Source organism: Mobula hypostoma, chromosome 16, assembly GCF_963921235.1.
Source record: "Mobula hypostoma chromosome 16, sMobHyp1.1, whole genome shotgun sequence".
In the NCBI taxonomy this organism is placed as follows: domain Eukaryota; kingdom Metazoa; phylum Chordata; class Chondrichthyes; order Myliobatiformes; family Myliobatidae; genus Mobula; species Mobula hypostoma.
Window position 1 is genome coordinate 43,620,606 of NC_086112.1, and position 14,249 is coordinate 43,634,854.

General features: G+C 40.0%; 1 protein-coding gene across 7 annotated transcripts in view; it reads right to left on the bottom strand.

Annotated features, from left to right (window-relative positions):
* Window positions 1-14,249, bottom strand: part of agtpbp1 (ATP/GTP binding carboxypeptidase 1) — a 265,211-nt gene that overhangs the window by 36,655 nt on the left and 214,307 nt on the right. For all 7 annotated transcript variants that reach the window (XM_063068825.1, XM_063068822.1, XM_063068824.1 and 4 more), the window contains one exon: window positions 6,233-6,390. In XM_063068825.1, coding sequence (XP_062924895.1) covers window positions 6,233-6,390 — 158 coding nt within the window. The remainder of the gene's footprint in view (window positions 1-6,232; window positions 6,391-14,249) is intronic.

A 14,249-nucleotide genomic window follows, 5' to 3' on the forward strand; every position in this document is an offset into this window, starting at 1 on the left:
GGTGACCTGACAGAGGTGTATAAGATGATGACAGGCATTGATCGGGTCCACAGTCAGAGACTTTTGCCCAGGGCTGAAATGGTTGCCACAAGAGGACACAGATTTAAGGTGCTGGGGAGTAGGTACAAAGGAGATGTCAAGGGTAAGTTTTTTATGCAGAGAGTGGTGAGTGCGTGGAGTGGGCTGCCGGCAACGGTGGTGGAGGCGGATACGATAGGGTCTTTTAAGGGACTTTTGGATAGGTACATGGAGCTTAGAAAAATAGAGGGCTATGGGTAAGCCTAGTAATTTCTAAGGTAGGGACATGTTTGGCACAACTTTGTGCGCCAGAAGGCCTGTACTGTGATGTAGGTTTTCTATGTTTCTAGCCAACATCTTAGTGAACCTTTGCAACAACACAATAATGTCCTTCTTATAGCGTGGTGACTAGAATTTCACACAGTACTCCAGCAGTGGACTAATCAATGTTTCATAAAACTGCCCAATAACATCCCTCCCCTTGTGTCCTATGTTCCATCTAATGAAGGCAAGCATCTCATACACCTTTTCACCATCTTATCAAATTGTCACTCTCAGGGATCCTTGTACACCAAGGTCCATCTGTTCCACTATACTCTCTAGGTCCCTACCATTCATTCTCCATGTCCTGTCCTTATTAATCCTCCCAGTGTGTATTACCCTGACACTTAGAAGGACTAAGTTCCAATTTTACCAACTGATCTGTAACCCAGCACCATTTCCTCACTGTTAAAAACACTAGCAATCTTTGTGCCATTTGCAAGCGTACTAATCATACTCCAACAATCATATCCAGATTGTTAATGTATGTATACACTATACATTACTTACAGAGCAAGGGTCTCAGCAACAATGCCTGTGGGTACATCACTGGTCACAAACTTCCAATCACAAAAACAACCCCAATCTTCACCCTGTGTGCCTGCCTGGCCCTGTGTTCCTCCAGCATTTTGTGTGTGTTGCTTGGATCCTAGCACCTGCAGATTTTCTCTTGTTTGTGATTGTCTTGCTATCACCAAGCCAGTTTTGGATCCTATGGCTCCAACTTATTGGATCAGCCTTCCACATGGGACCTTATCAAAAACCTAGCAGACCTCCAGGTGGTCTACAACAACAGCCCTTATCAATAGATTTTTTTTTACCTCTTCATAAATTCAATCAAATTGGTCAGAAAGGGTCTCACCATAACAAACAACTACGTTCTGTCCGCCAGAAAATGCAGGATCTCCCAGTGGCCACACATTTTAATTCCACGTCCCATTCCCGTTCTGATATGTCTATCCATGGCCTCCTCTACTGTAAAGATGAAGCCACACTCAGGTTGGAGGAACAACACCTTATATTCCGTCTGGGTAGCCTCCAACCTGATGGCATGAACATTGACTTCTCTAACTTCCGTTAATGCCTCACCTCCCCCTCGTACCCCATCCGTTATTTATTTATATACATACATTCTTTTTCTCCCTCTGTCCCTGTCACTATACCCCTTGCCCATCCTCTGGGCTTCCCCCCTCCCCCTTTTCTTTCTCCCTAGGCCTCCTGTCCCATGATCCTCTCATATCCCTTTTGCCAATCACCTGTCCAGCTCTTGGCTCCATCCCTCCCCCTCCTGTTTTCTCCTATCATTTTGGGTCTCCCCCTCCCCCTCTCACTTTCAAATCTCTTACTAGCTCTTCTTTCAGTTAGCCCTGATGAAGGGTCTTGGCCCAAAACGTCAACTGTACCTCTTCCTAGAGATGCTGCCTGGCCTGCTGCATTCACCAGCAACTTTTACATGTGTTGCTTGAAATTCCAGTATCTGCAGATTTCCTCGTGTTAATGTGATGTTTAAATAATCACTGCCATTTCAAATGCAAATTAAGTATGTCTCTCGGGGCCTTTCCCCAATACTTCCCTATCATGGTTTTCAGACTGATTGGCCAGTAATAACCAGCCTATCCCTCTGGCCCTTCTTAAATATAGCCATCACTTTAGTTATTCTCTAATCATTTGGCATCACTTGTTGGCAGTGAAATTTAAAAATCTGTTGCATTCCAGAACAGTCTGGGATACATAGACTCATGCCCCGGGAATTATCCACCAATAAGGCTGAAGATACCCAATATCTTCCTCTTTTTTAATGCTAACCAGTTCTAAAATTTTCCAGCTACAATGTCCTCCTTCTTCATCAATATAGAGAAGTAATCATTTATGACCTCACCGACTGTTATTTCCTTTGGCTCCAAATGCAGCTGTGAGTTTTTGTCCTTGGTTGTGCTTTTGCCCTTAAAATATTTTAAAAAATGCTTCAGAATTTTTCTTAAAATTGTTGTATCATGATAGCTCACGTCCCTTTGACCTCCTGTTCCCTTTTTTTTAAGCACCCTGTACATTTTCCATACTTCCAAGGATCACCCCTGCTTTCAATTCTCGAGAGTGATTATATACTCGTATTTTTTTTCATCATCCAGCCCTCATTATTCCTTGAAGATCAGGGTTCCATGCGTTTTTCTCATTTCCTTTCACTCTTATGGGAACACATTAGCACGAAATCAGACTATGAATTTCTCATTTTAATGTTTTGCACTTGTTGGCTGTTGATCTACCTGCAAGTAGCTGCCCCAACTCTACTGTTCCCTGGTCCTATATTATGATTGAAAAAAAAGAATGGCCTTCACTCAGTTCAGGACCAGGTTATCCTAAATCCATTCTATAACTACCTTGAAATTTACAGGGTTATGGTCACCAATTCAGAACTGCTCTCCTACCAAAATTCTAACCACTTGTCCAGCTAACATTTCCTAAAATTAGGTTCAATATGACCCCTTCACTCATTGGACAATCTACGTATCATCTCAAACAGCTCTCCTGGACACATTTAAAGGGTAGTCAGAGGCTTTTTCCCAGGGCTGAAATGGCTAGCATGAGAGGGCACAGTTTTAAGGTGTTTGGAAGTAAGTACAGAGGACATGTCAGGGGTAAGTTTTTTACGTAGAGAGTGGTGAGTGCGTGGAATGGGCTGTTGGCGACGGTGGTGGAGGTGGATATGATAGGGTCTTTTAAGAGACTCCTGGACAGGTACATAGAGCTCAGAAAAATAGAGGGCTATGGGTAACCCTAGGTAATTTCTAAGATCAGGACATGTTCGGCACAGCTTCCTGGGCCAAAAGGTCTGTATTGTGCTGTAGGTTTTCCGTGTTTCTATGTTTCTAATACCAGATCCTCTGGATTTTCACACTAAAATGTGAACGTTATCAGGACTGACGAAGGGTCTCGGCCCAAAACGTCGACTGTACCTCTTCGTAAAGATGCTGCCTGGCCTGCTGCGTTCACCAGCATTTTTATGTGTTACATAATCCTCAAATTGACTGCTCAGAAACGTTATTAAAAGGTCATTCAAAAATATTCTTTTCCATTGTCACTAAAGTAAAAATTGTCTCACATCTTCTTCTCCAGGCAATGGCTGGGATCAAGATAATACAGTGAGACAAACTCACTGAACCTCCAAATAAAAGAGAACTACAAAAGTATGAATGATGTTTTTATAGACGACCATAGTAAATGTCCAAAAGTTGATTAGATATTTGGCTTTGTATTGTAAAGCCCAGGGGAAGGTTTCGCTGCAAATGTAATGGTTTCTCTGTAGCAGCAGTGTTTGGGTTATGACTGGAGATAACGGGGACTTTGGAATGTATGCTGTCCAATGAAAGGAGTGGTTTTTCTTTCTTGTGTGCCCGAGAGCAAGGTATTCGTGGTCTTTTGTTTGGCAGAAGATGGATAGAGAAGGTGCCAGAATGGAGAGGTCATAGACAGTAGGACGGATTGGATGCGGAATGGGGCCAGGAGTCAACGCCATCCAGGGAAAATCAAAGGAGAACAAACGGCCGGGAAAATTGTGAGCTCCAAAGTGAGCATTAGACTGTTTCATTAAAATGGGCCCTTTTCTTTTTGTTTTCTTTACTAACCCTCTAGTCAAATTAAGAATTATAAAGCTAAATCGTTTAATCCACACAAACAAAAGATTTAACACCACAGATTACACACGTTTGGCGGAGCCAGAGATGGTCTTCCATAGACTAACGCTGCTGGCCGAACCTGAGGATTACAGTATTAGTTTTAACAGACAAATTAAAAATAGCCAATTACAACAAAATGGGATGAGAAAATGTATACCTTTAATATTAAGCTTGAAGACTTACACTTTTATTTTACACTTTCTACATTGAAATTTACACTATGAGTAGCAATCCTCGATATAGATTACTTGACATACAATGGCATGCAAAAGTTTGGGCACCCCGGTCAAAATTTCTGTTACTGTGAATAGCTCTGCGAGTAAAAGATGAACTGATTTCTAAAAGGCATAAAGTTAAAGATGACACATTTCTTTCATATGTTAAGCAAGAAAACTTTTTTATTTCCATCTTTTTCAGTTTTAAAATAACAAAAAAAGATAAGGGCCCAAAGCAAAAGTTTGGGCACCCTGCATGGTCAGTACTTAGTAACACCCCCTTTGGCAAATATCACAGCTTGTAAACGCTTTCTGTAGCCAGCTAAGTGTCTTTCAATTCTTGATTTGTGGATTTTCGTCCATTCTTCCTTGCAAAAGGCTTCTAGTTCTATGAGATTCTTGGGCCATCTTGCATGCACTGCTCTTTTGAGGTCTATCCACAGATTCTCGATGATGTTTGGGTCAGGGGATTGTGAGGGCCATGGCAAAACCTTCAGCTTGTGCCTCTTGAGGTAGTCCATTGTGGATTTTGAGGTGTGTTTAGGTTCATTACCCTGTTGTAGAAGCCATCCTCTTTTCATCCACGGCTTTTTTTTTTACAGACGGTGTGATGTTTGCTTGCAGAATTTGCTGGTATTTAATTGAATTCATTCTTCTCTCTACCAGTAAATGTTCCCCATGCCACTGGCTGCAACACAAGCCCAAAGCATGATTGATCCACCCCCGTGCTTAACAGTTGGAGAGGTGTTCTTTTCATGAAATTCTGCACCCTTTTTTTCTCCAAACATACCTTTGCTCATTGTGGCGAAAAAGTTCTATTCAAAAGGTTCAAAGGAACATCTAAACAAGCCTGATGCATTTTGGAAACAAGTCCAAAATGCATCAGGATGAAGTTAAAATAGAACTTTTTGTTAAAGATAAAACAGCAGCTCAGTCTTCTCAGACCAATAACTTGATATCATGTACTACTTAGATTTGCAATTACAACACTGTAATTTGAACTTTGTACAGGACATAGCCCTTGTATCCATACAGCTGGATTCTAGCATGAACAGCATTTCCAAGGAAAGTAGAACTTTGTTTTCATTTATACTTTATTTTGTTTTAATGCTTAGGAAAGAACTGAGGTTATCTGGCAAGAAAAGATTGGCAGTACCATTCTTAGGTATAATCTCAAATAATGGATGAAGCATTTATGTAAACACGAGGAAATCTGCAGATGCTGGAATTTCAAGCAACACACATAAAAATTGCTGGTGAATGCAGCAAGCCAGGCAACATCTATAGAAAGATGTATAGTCAACGTTTCAGGTCGGGACCCTTCATCAGGACTAACTGCAAGAAGAGATAGTGAAAGAAGAGATACTATCTCTTCTTTCAGTTAGTCCTGACGAAGGGTCTCAGCCCAAAACGTCGACTGTAGATGCTATAGATGCTGCCTGGCCTGCTGCGTTCACCAGCAATTTTTATGTGTGAATGCATTTATGTGCCTGGTATACGACTTCACATTAGCACTGGGGGAAGGTAAAAAGGGTTAACAGATAATAACACTCTAGCATCAGGTAGAAGTACTATTCAACTGAAGAATCTGGCATCTTTAACCCAAGCCAGATTCAATAATTGAAGAAAAGCACTTCATAATTTCTATTGGATATTTTCCTTCAATAAAGTAATTAGCACAAAGGTGATATGTTCAATATTCCCCCAGCTATTGGGAAGGAAGCACTCACAAAAATAAAAAACAATTATAATCCTGATACAGAGACCACATAGAAGTTTATTTTAACATTTGTCACTATACCAGATACAAATAATATCTCATGGAAGTTTTTAGGGTAATGATTTAGTTTTGTTTTCTGCCCATCTAGTCATGAAGCTTGGAGTTATTTCACTGAATGTTGCCAAACAACTTGGGCAGATGCTTTAGACTAAATGTTTCAAAGTGGTTGCTTACAAAACGAATCCAGTTTAATTTAGCATTCCGCAGTCCACTACCAACCATACCTGGTCACATTGCATCTAGTATCAATCAAATCATTTTCCACATCCAGGAGGCTAGGCGGCAGCCGACATTCCACTGATGTCATCTTTTTCAGGCGCAGTAGACTAATGCAGAATTTAGCTCCCATCTCTTCTAGCTGTCTTGTCCCTATCTGTTGGCCCTTTAGAGAAGAGGAGATAAAGAACATGTGTTACAAGACATACTGCTGCTGGTGAAATGCTCATAACTTTTCATTTATATTTTTTCATACATCTTCGATTTGGTTTGTTCTGGTATGTATTAGAATTAATGAGCAAAATGATTCTAGCGATTTTAGAGTGTGAATGCTCCGAGTATTTTAATGGTACATTGTGCTTCTTACATACTGCATATTGTCAACATTCATCTTCTCCTGACATGGTCCAGAAGCAGTTAGCATGGAAGAACAGAACCCCCAGATGTTGAGCGCAGGTTCTGAGTATGCTCATGGGGTTAATTAGGAAAAAGTGGATAACAAAAAAAAAATAATCAGGGAAAGGAATAAACTACAGATGATGGAAAGTCAAAAGAGAAACAGGTCAAAAACATTAATCTGTGAAGTTAAGATTTCATGTTGATGTCCTTTAATCAAGACAAAAGCAAGTTAGAACACAAACATTTTACATTACAGAGCAGTGATCCAAAAATCACAGTATTCACAACACATGGAATAAATGTGACAAAATCGATATTGTGATTATTTACTTCTATGGTAACTTGGTTTTGGAAAACAAGGATAAACCCAGTAAGACTTCTGTCTTGCCGTATTACTATTCTGACAATGGGCATATTAACCAGAGCAAACTCTAATTCTATCTTGAGAAAAGCTTGCAGTCAGGAAACACCTACAGCCAAAATACCTTGGTGTCAGGGAACAGGCAGAATTGAAGGATTGGAAGCGCATAACATTTGACGCCAATTGTGCTTTAATTCAAAAATAAAAACTGAAAACTCTGTAAACAGTTAGAGGATGGGCAGCATCTGTGAAAGGAGAAACAGTTAATGTTTCAGGTCTAAAACGTTTGTCTGGTCCACAGATGCTGCCTGATCCACTGAGTACTTTGCACTATTTTCTGCTTTCATTTCAGATTTCCAGCATCTTTGATTTTCGTTACTGCTTTTATTCAGGCTGGTGGTATATGGGGGAGGTCATACGGATTTGTTCTCTGCGGTGGCATGAGCGTTAGAGAGTCAGGTGAATGGGTTCAGCTATCACAGACGGGACTTGTCAGATTACGTAGGATACAGAACAGGAGGCGGCACAGTGCTCACTGACTAAAAGAGTAACTACATTTTTCAACAAATCACATTCTGATGAAAAATGCATTGCTTATAATAGCAAATTGATCTCTGAAGTAGAAGACAGACAAAAGAAAAATCTAGATGTTACAGCCCTCAAACACTCATTTGCATTCAGATTAAATTGTTGTGGTCTCTTAAATCCAACCCTTCATTATCTGCTGACTTGCATTCAACTTCATCTATATTGCGTAGAAACCCAGCACACTATCCTATTCTATGCTTATCGAATCTCTAGTTATGCACAAGGTGCAATTTCTCCCAATGTGTTAGGGTCCAAAGAGCTGCCCATTGCTCAGCCCTATATTCTTCTTTATCAGACAGTCTGAGCACTTCTACAGCTTCAAAAATGTCCATCCATTGCTCAAACCCTTTTTGTACAACCAGATTCAACTATTGCAATGCTCTCTGCCTAACCTCCTACCATTCACCTTCCACACACTGGACCTCATCAAAAGTTCTCATTTTCCCAAACAATATCCATATCTTAGCTGATCTATATTAGCAGGAGATAATGAAACCACTCAAATTGTAATTAAATGCCTCTGACATTGAACACCTTGTTATATTCAATCGTAACTTCTGTAGAATTGTTCCTCCATCACTGACAGTTGTGTCATCAGATAGCTGTCCCCAGCACTTGAATGGCCTCCCTATACTTTTCTGCCATTCTCTCTCCTTCTACTCCATTGAGATCCTACCTAAAATCTACCCCTTTGTAAATAGTCATTTCTATTTACAAAGCTTTGTCTCAGTAAGATTTGTGGTCTGATTATGACATTATGAAGCAGACATGTAACATCTTTTCATAAACTAACTGCTCAGATTGATAGTCAAGTAACACATTTTATTCAGTAGGAAGCAATTTCAAATTCTCAATGATCAAATTCAGACTCATAAATTACTTGAAGGTGACTGGCTGCTTATTTAAAATACAGTTTCATTATATGGCAGTTGCCGATACCCTCCTCTCAATTGTCTTGGGTGTGATAGATAAATCCAATGATAATAAGAACAAAGATTAGGGGTTCCGCAGCAGATGGCCAGAAGCTCGAGTCATCATACAAGATTCAAAGATACTATTAGTTTGTATTAATCATGGCATGAATATGTGCCTCAAACTCAGTTGAGGTTAAACATAACTCTATGGTTACATACACTGTGGAGACAAAGTAAGATGCAGAAAATGAAGCTAACAGGACTCCATATAAAGTGTTGTGACCAGAAATGTTAACTGTCCAATTCCCTCCACAGATGCTGCCTGACCCCACTGAATTCTTCCTGAAACTTGTTTGTTCTTACACACAAACTGCTTTAGTTTCAGACATAAGGCAGACATTGGGATGGAATTTGTGGTTTGACAACATTCTGTGACTGCATTCCTTCTGTGACAAATAGCTGAACATAAATATCTAGTCCAAATCTATGGAGGCAAATTTCCTCATGGCAATGGTTTTTTTAGAAAATACAGAACTCAGCATATCATAAACACAAGATTCTGCAGATGCTGGAAATCTTGAGTAACACACACAAAATCTAGTAAGTCAGGCAGCATCAATGGAGGGCAATAAACAGTCAATGTTTCGGGCCCAGGCCCTTCTCAGGACTGGAAAGGAAGGGGGCAGAAGCCAGAATAGGTAGGGGGAAAGAGTACAAACTGGCAGGTGATAGGTGACAACAGGTGAGAGAGAAGGTGGGAGGTGGTAAGTTAAGGAGGTAAAGAGCTGAAGGAGGAGGAATCTGACAGGAGAGGAGAGTGGACCGTGGAAAAAAGAGAGGACAGGCTGTCACCAGGCTTTCAGTCCTTGGCATTGGACTTGCAGACATTGATCCCCGATTACCCCAGGATTTCCCGATAGCAATACTTTGGCCTTGGGCCTTGGCCCCAAGACTTTGACCTCAACTTCCTGACTCACATAGACCTCCAACCCAGATAATCGCACATCAGGGGATCACCGGTCCTTGGAAGCAAAGTTGATGAAATTGATGAGATCATTATGGGTGCAGGAAGCAAACCAATGCAATTGTCAATATAGTGTAGGAAAGAGTTTAGGATGCATTACGAGTGTAGGTTTGAAACATGGACCGCTGTATGTAACCAACAAAAAGGTAGGCATATCTGGGGCCCCTGTGGGTGTCCATGGCTACACCATGAGCTTAGAGAAACTGGGAGGGGCCAAAAGACAAATCATTGAGGGCGAGAACCAGTTCTGCCAGACAGAGGAGGGTGGTTAAGGAGGGGAATCGTTTAGGTCTGTTGTCCAGAAAGAAGAGAAAACTTTAAGCTCTTCATTAAGGGTGGTAGTAGTGTATAGGGACTGGATGTCTGTTGGGAAAATGAGGCATTCCAGGGAACTTAAAGTGATTGAGTTTAAGTGTCACGGATGTAAGTACAAAGGGACTGAACCAAGGGGGACAAAATGGAGTTGAGGAATGCAGGCATGAGTTCAACTGGGCAATGGCAGCCAGAATCATTGAGCCTATCAGGATAGTCAGGCTTGTAGATCTTGAGTAGGAGGTAGAAACAAGCAGTGCAGGGTACAGCATTGCTCATTCCAGCATATGTATTGTTTATACAATTTGTTTGCATAAATCTCTGTATATGTTACATACATACCATAGATAGGCGTGTGGTTGGCTTTGCAACACAATATGAGGGGTGATTGATAAGTGTGTGGCCTAAGACAGAAGGAGTCAATTTTAGAAAACCGAGCACATGTATTTTTCAACATAGTCCCCTCCTACATGCACACACTTAGTCCAGCGGTCGTGGAGCATACGGATCCCTTCTTTGTAGAAGTCGGTGTCTTGGGCCTCCAGAAAGTGGTCCACAGCAGGGGTGATTGATAGGTTCGTGGTCTAAGGTAGAAGGAAATGAGTTATACAGCTCTCGTTGCATGCACGTGCAGGTCAACTCTTTGAGTGATCATGCAGACAGTTTGAAGTTAATAACTCATCTCCTTCTACTTTAGGCCACAAACTTATCAATCACCCCTGCTGTGGACCACTTTCTGGAGGCCCAAGACACCGACTTCTACAAAGAAGGGATCCGTATGCTCTACGACCGTTGGGCTAAGTGTGTAAATGTAGGAGGGGACTATGCTAAAAAATAAAGGTGCTAGGTTTTCGAAAATTGACTCCTTCTACCTTAGCCCACGAACTTATCAATCACCCCCGTTTCTAAATTCCCTAATTTATTTTGTAGCGGCATTATTACAATCGTTTATTCCAATCTCTGGAACTTCTGACCATTTATAAAAGTATCTGTATCAATCCCACAATGTTATTAGATGAATGCATAAAAATGATTTTCGAACTGTAATCTCATTTGTGTGTTCCAATGATAGATGCTTTTTCACTTAAAATGTGCATGTGAGCCCTTCAATAAGATTACTATCCTTAGCAACTCCAAAGTAGCTACTCTCATGTTTCATGAATAGAGGCTGGTTTCTTTGAATGACTATCCATCGAGGACCTTTTTTTCCCCAAAGGGCACTGTTTCAAAAATAACCAACCCCTTTTTAATCACAGAGGCAATGTCTATTTTCTGTTAATTTCATTCTATTTTATTATTTTATCTTTCTTCTTCAGAGTAATATTGCAAGTAGAAAAATAAATTTAACATACTTAAAAAAAGAAGCTCATGACCTAATTTCTTACAAAGTGCTTAAAATGCTAATCTTATCAGTTTGGACCATTCAATATAGATTGAATTCATAAGAGACAATATGCAATTTGGAATAGTTTGAAGTTAAAATATGGATGATGCAAAATATAGTTAGGACCAAGCTTGCAAGTACACAAAAGCAATTTAAAACAGCAGTATTTGTACTTGGAAGCAGACCAAAATATACACAGTGGCTACTTTATTAGGTACATGAATGGAATCGGTGTGGTCTCCTACTGTGGTAACCCATCCACTCCAAGATTCAATGTGTTGCATGTACAGAGATGTCCCTCTGCACATCACTGTTGTAACACGTGATTACTTGAGCTGCTGTTGCCTTCTTGTCAGCTTGAACCAATCTGACCATTCTCCTCTGACCTCTCTGAATAACAAGACATTTTCCTTCATAGAACTGCTGCTCACTGGATGTTTCTTGCATCATTCTCTGCAAACTCTAGAGACTGTTGTGCGTGAAAATCTCAGGAGATCAGCAGTTTCTGAGATACTCAAACCACCCCATCTGGCACCAATAATCATTCCACAATCATATTCACTTAGATCGCATTTCTTCCCCATTTTGATGTTTGGTCTCAAGAACAACTGAACCTCGTAACCATGTCTGCATGCTTTTTGCATTGAGTTGTTACAACAATTGGCTGATTAGATATTTGCATTAACGGTAGTGTAGTGGTTAGCATGAGACTATTGCAGCTCAGGGCATCAGAGTTCGGAGTTCAATTCTGGCCCCGTCTGTAAGGAGTTTGCATCTCCTCCTCATGAATACGTGGGTTTCCTCGAACATTCCAAAGACGTACCAGTTAGTAGGTTAATTGGTCATTGTGATTAGGCTCAGGTTAAATACGAGGGCTGCTGGGCAGTGTGGCTTGTTGGGTTGGAAGGGCCTGTTCTATATTGTATCCCTAAATAAAATTAAAATTAAAATTAATGTGCAGGTGTACAGTTGTACCTAATAACGTGGCCATTGAGTATATATTGGTCATTCGTTGTTATTCTAAGAAGATCATAGTGAGCTTTGTTTGTGATCTTTAATATTAATTTTTGAAACAATTAGGTTGCTAGGCCACTTCAGAGAACAGTTCAGTGAAGAGTCACATCTAAGCCAGTCCAAGAAAGGAAAACAAATATAATGTTAGTAAAGCTGCTATATTGCTACCCTCACCCGGTTTCACCTATCACCTACTACCTTGTATTTCTTCCTCCCCTACCCCCACCTTCTTACACTGACTTCTCATCCCTTTTTCTCCAGTCCTGATGAAGGGTCTTGGTCTGAAACGTCGACTGTTTACTCTTTTCCATAGATGCTGCCAGGCCTGCTGAGTTCCTCCAACATTTTGTGTATGTTGTTTGAATTTCCAGCATCTGCAGATTTTCTCCTGTTTGATAGTGCTACCAACAGCTTGAAACCTACACTCAATATTTTAGGGACAGCTCCTTCCCCTCTGCCATGAACACTACCTCATTATTCCTCTCTCAGACTATTTCTAATGTAACTTGGTATTTCTTTATTCCTACATTGTACTGGTCCACAAAGTAACAAATTTCACGACTATATCAGTGACAATAAATCTGATTTTGATTGAGATGCTCAAGTTGTCGGTTCAGCCTGCACTCAATGAAAAAACATTGGTTGACGTGTTTCTCAAAGAACAATGGTAAACGCAGTGGAGGTCACTGTTATCAAGGAGTAAAATCAGTGAACAAGCTCCAGAATGTAATCATGAATATGTTGACCATGGATTTCAGAAAACAAGACTTTGAATTGCTCTGCTCCATTGCCATGCCAGTAAGTCAGCAAAGAACTTAAAAATCACAAATAGAAAGGCTTGATTTATCATTACATGTAATAACAGGTACTCTCCAAACAGGAAGGGAAAAGCTATGACTTCTTCATTCAAATTTATATCAGTTCAGTTCGAGTTTAATTATCATTCAACCAAGCAGGAATACAGTCAAACAAAACAGTGTTTAAAATATGGATTTGATAAATATGCTAAGTAGAAATAACCAAGCAAAATCCCTAAAATCAAAATGTCATTACAGTTAAAAATGAAAGAATTAAAATACCCTTAATGTAATTTACACCTAATGCTACTCACTCATTCTTTACTTAATGTTCTGTATACAATTTGGCATTGAATTCAACATCCTGACTCTTCCTAATTGGGTGGTGGGGGTAAGCGGGGGAAGAGGGAGGAATCTTGATAAGCTGTCTTCAAGCTGACTGGCTGTTTATACTGACATCTTTAGAGAGCTGGCTTGGAGGTGCTATTTCCCTTGAGATCTTTAATAGATTGTAAAACACAACAAGAAGTCCACAGAAAGGCTATGAGCAAATGCAAATATGATGAACGAATATTACTGTTAGTTTGATGTGGACTGCAAAACATCTGCAGATTTTCCATTACAGATAGAAATGCAATTTAATAACTTATGCTGCTATTAACATTATGGGTTATCAGATATTGCAAAAGCTTTTCTGAGGCACAATTAAGTGAATATCTTTCTCAACAAAGCTGGACCAGTAACCTACACCTGCCCAGGTGAACAATTAATCATAATTACTGGCTTTTTAGGAACAATGAAGCTTTGTCACTGAAGCAGGTTTCTATTTCAAAATAAACAAGCAGTATATCTGGACAGCAGCTCTGCAGCATTTCAGTTATTCTATTCCATTACTTCACTATGTATAGAATGGGCAGTTAGTTCGTATCAAAGCCTTTAAAGATTCTGAAGATTGACTTACATCTTGGATTACTTTATCTTAAAGGCAAGAAATAAAAAGTATTAAATGTAGCTCCCTCTGTCTTTGGATATTTTAGGTACTACCTAAGCAGGTAGCAAGTATTTTATTACTTATTAATTGATTACCTTGAACAAAATGGATTGACAACACATTGTCTTTCTACTGAACTAAAAGAACTTAAGTATGTGGGCTACTGATACTGAACTCTGTTTCAAAGAAGCTTGTCAAGTGAAACTAAAATGGAGATAAACATTCAAGCAAACAGGAAGAA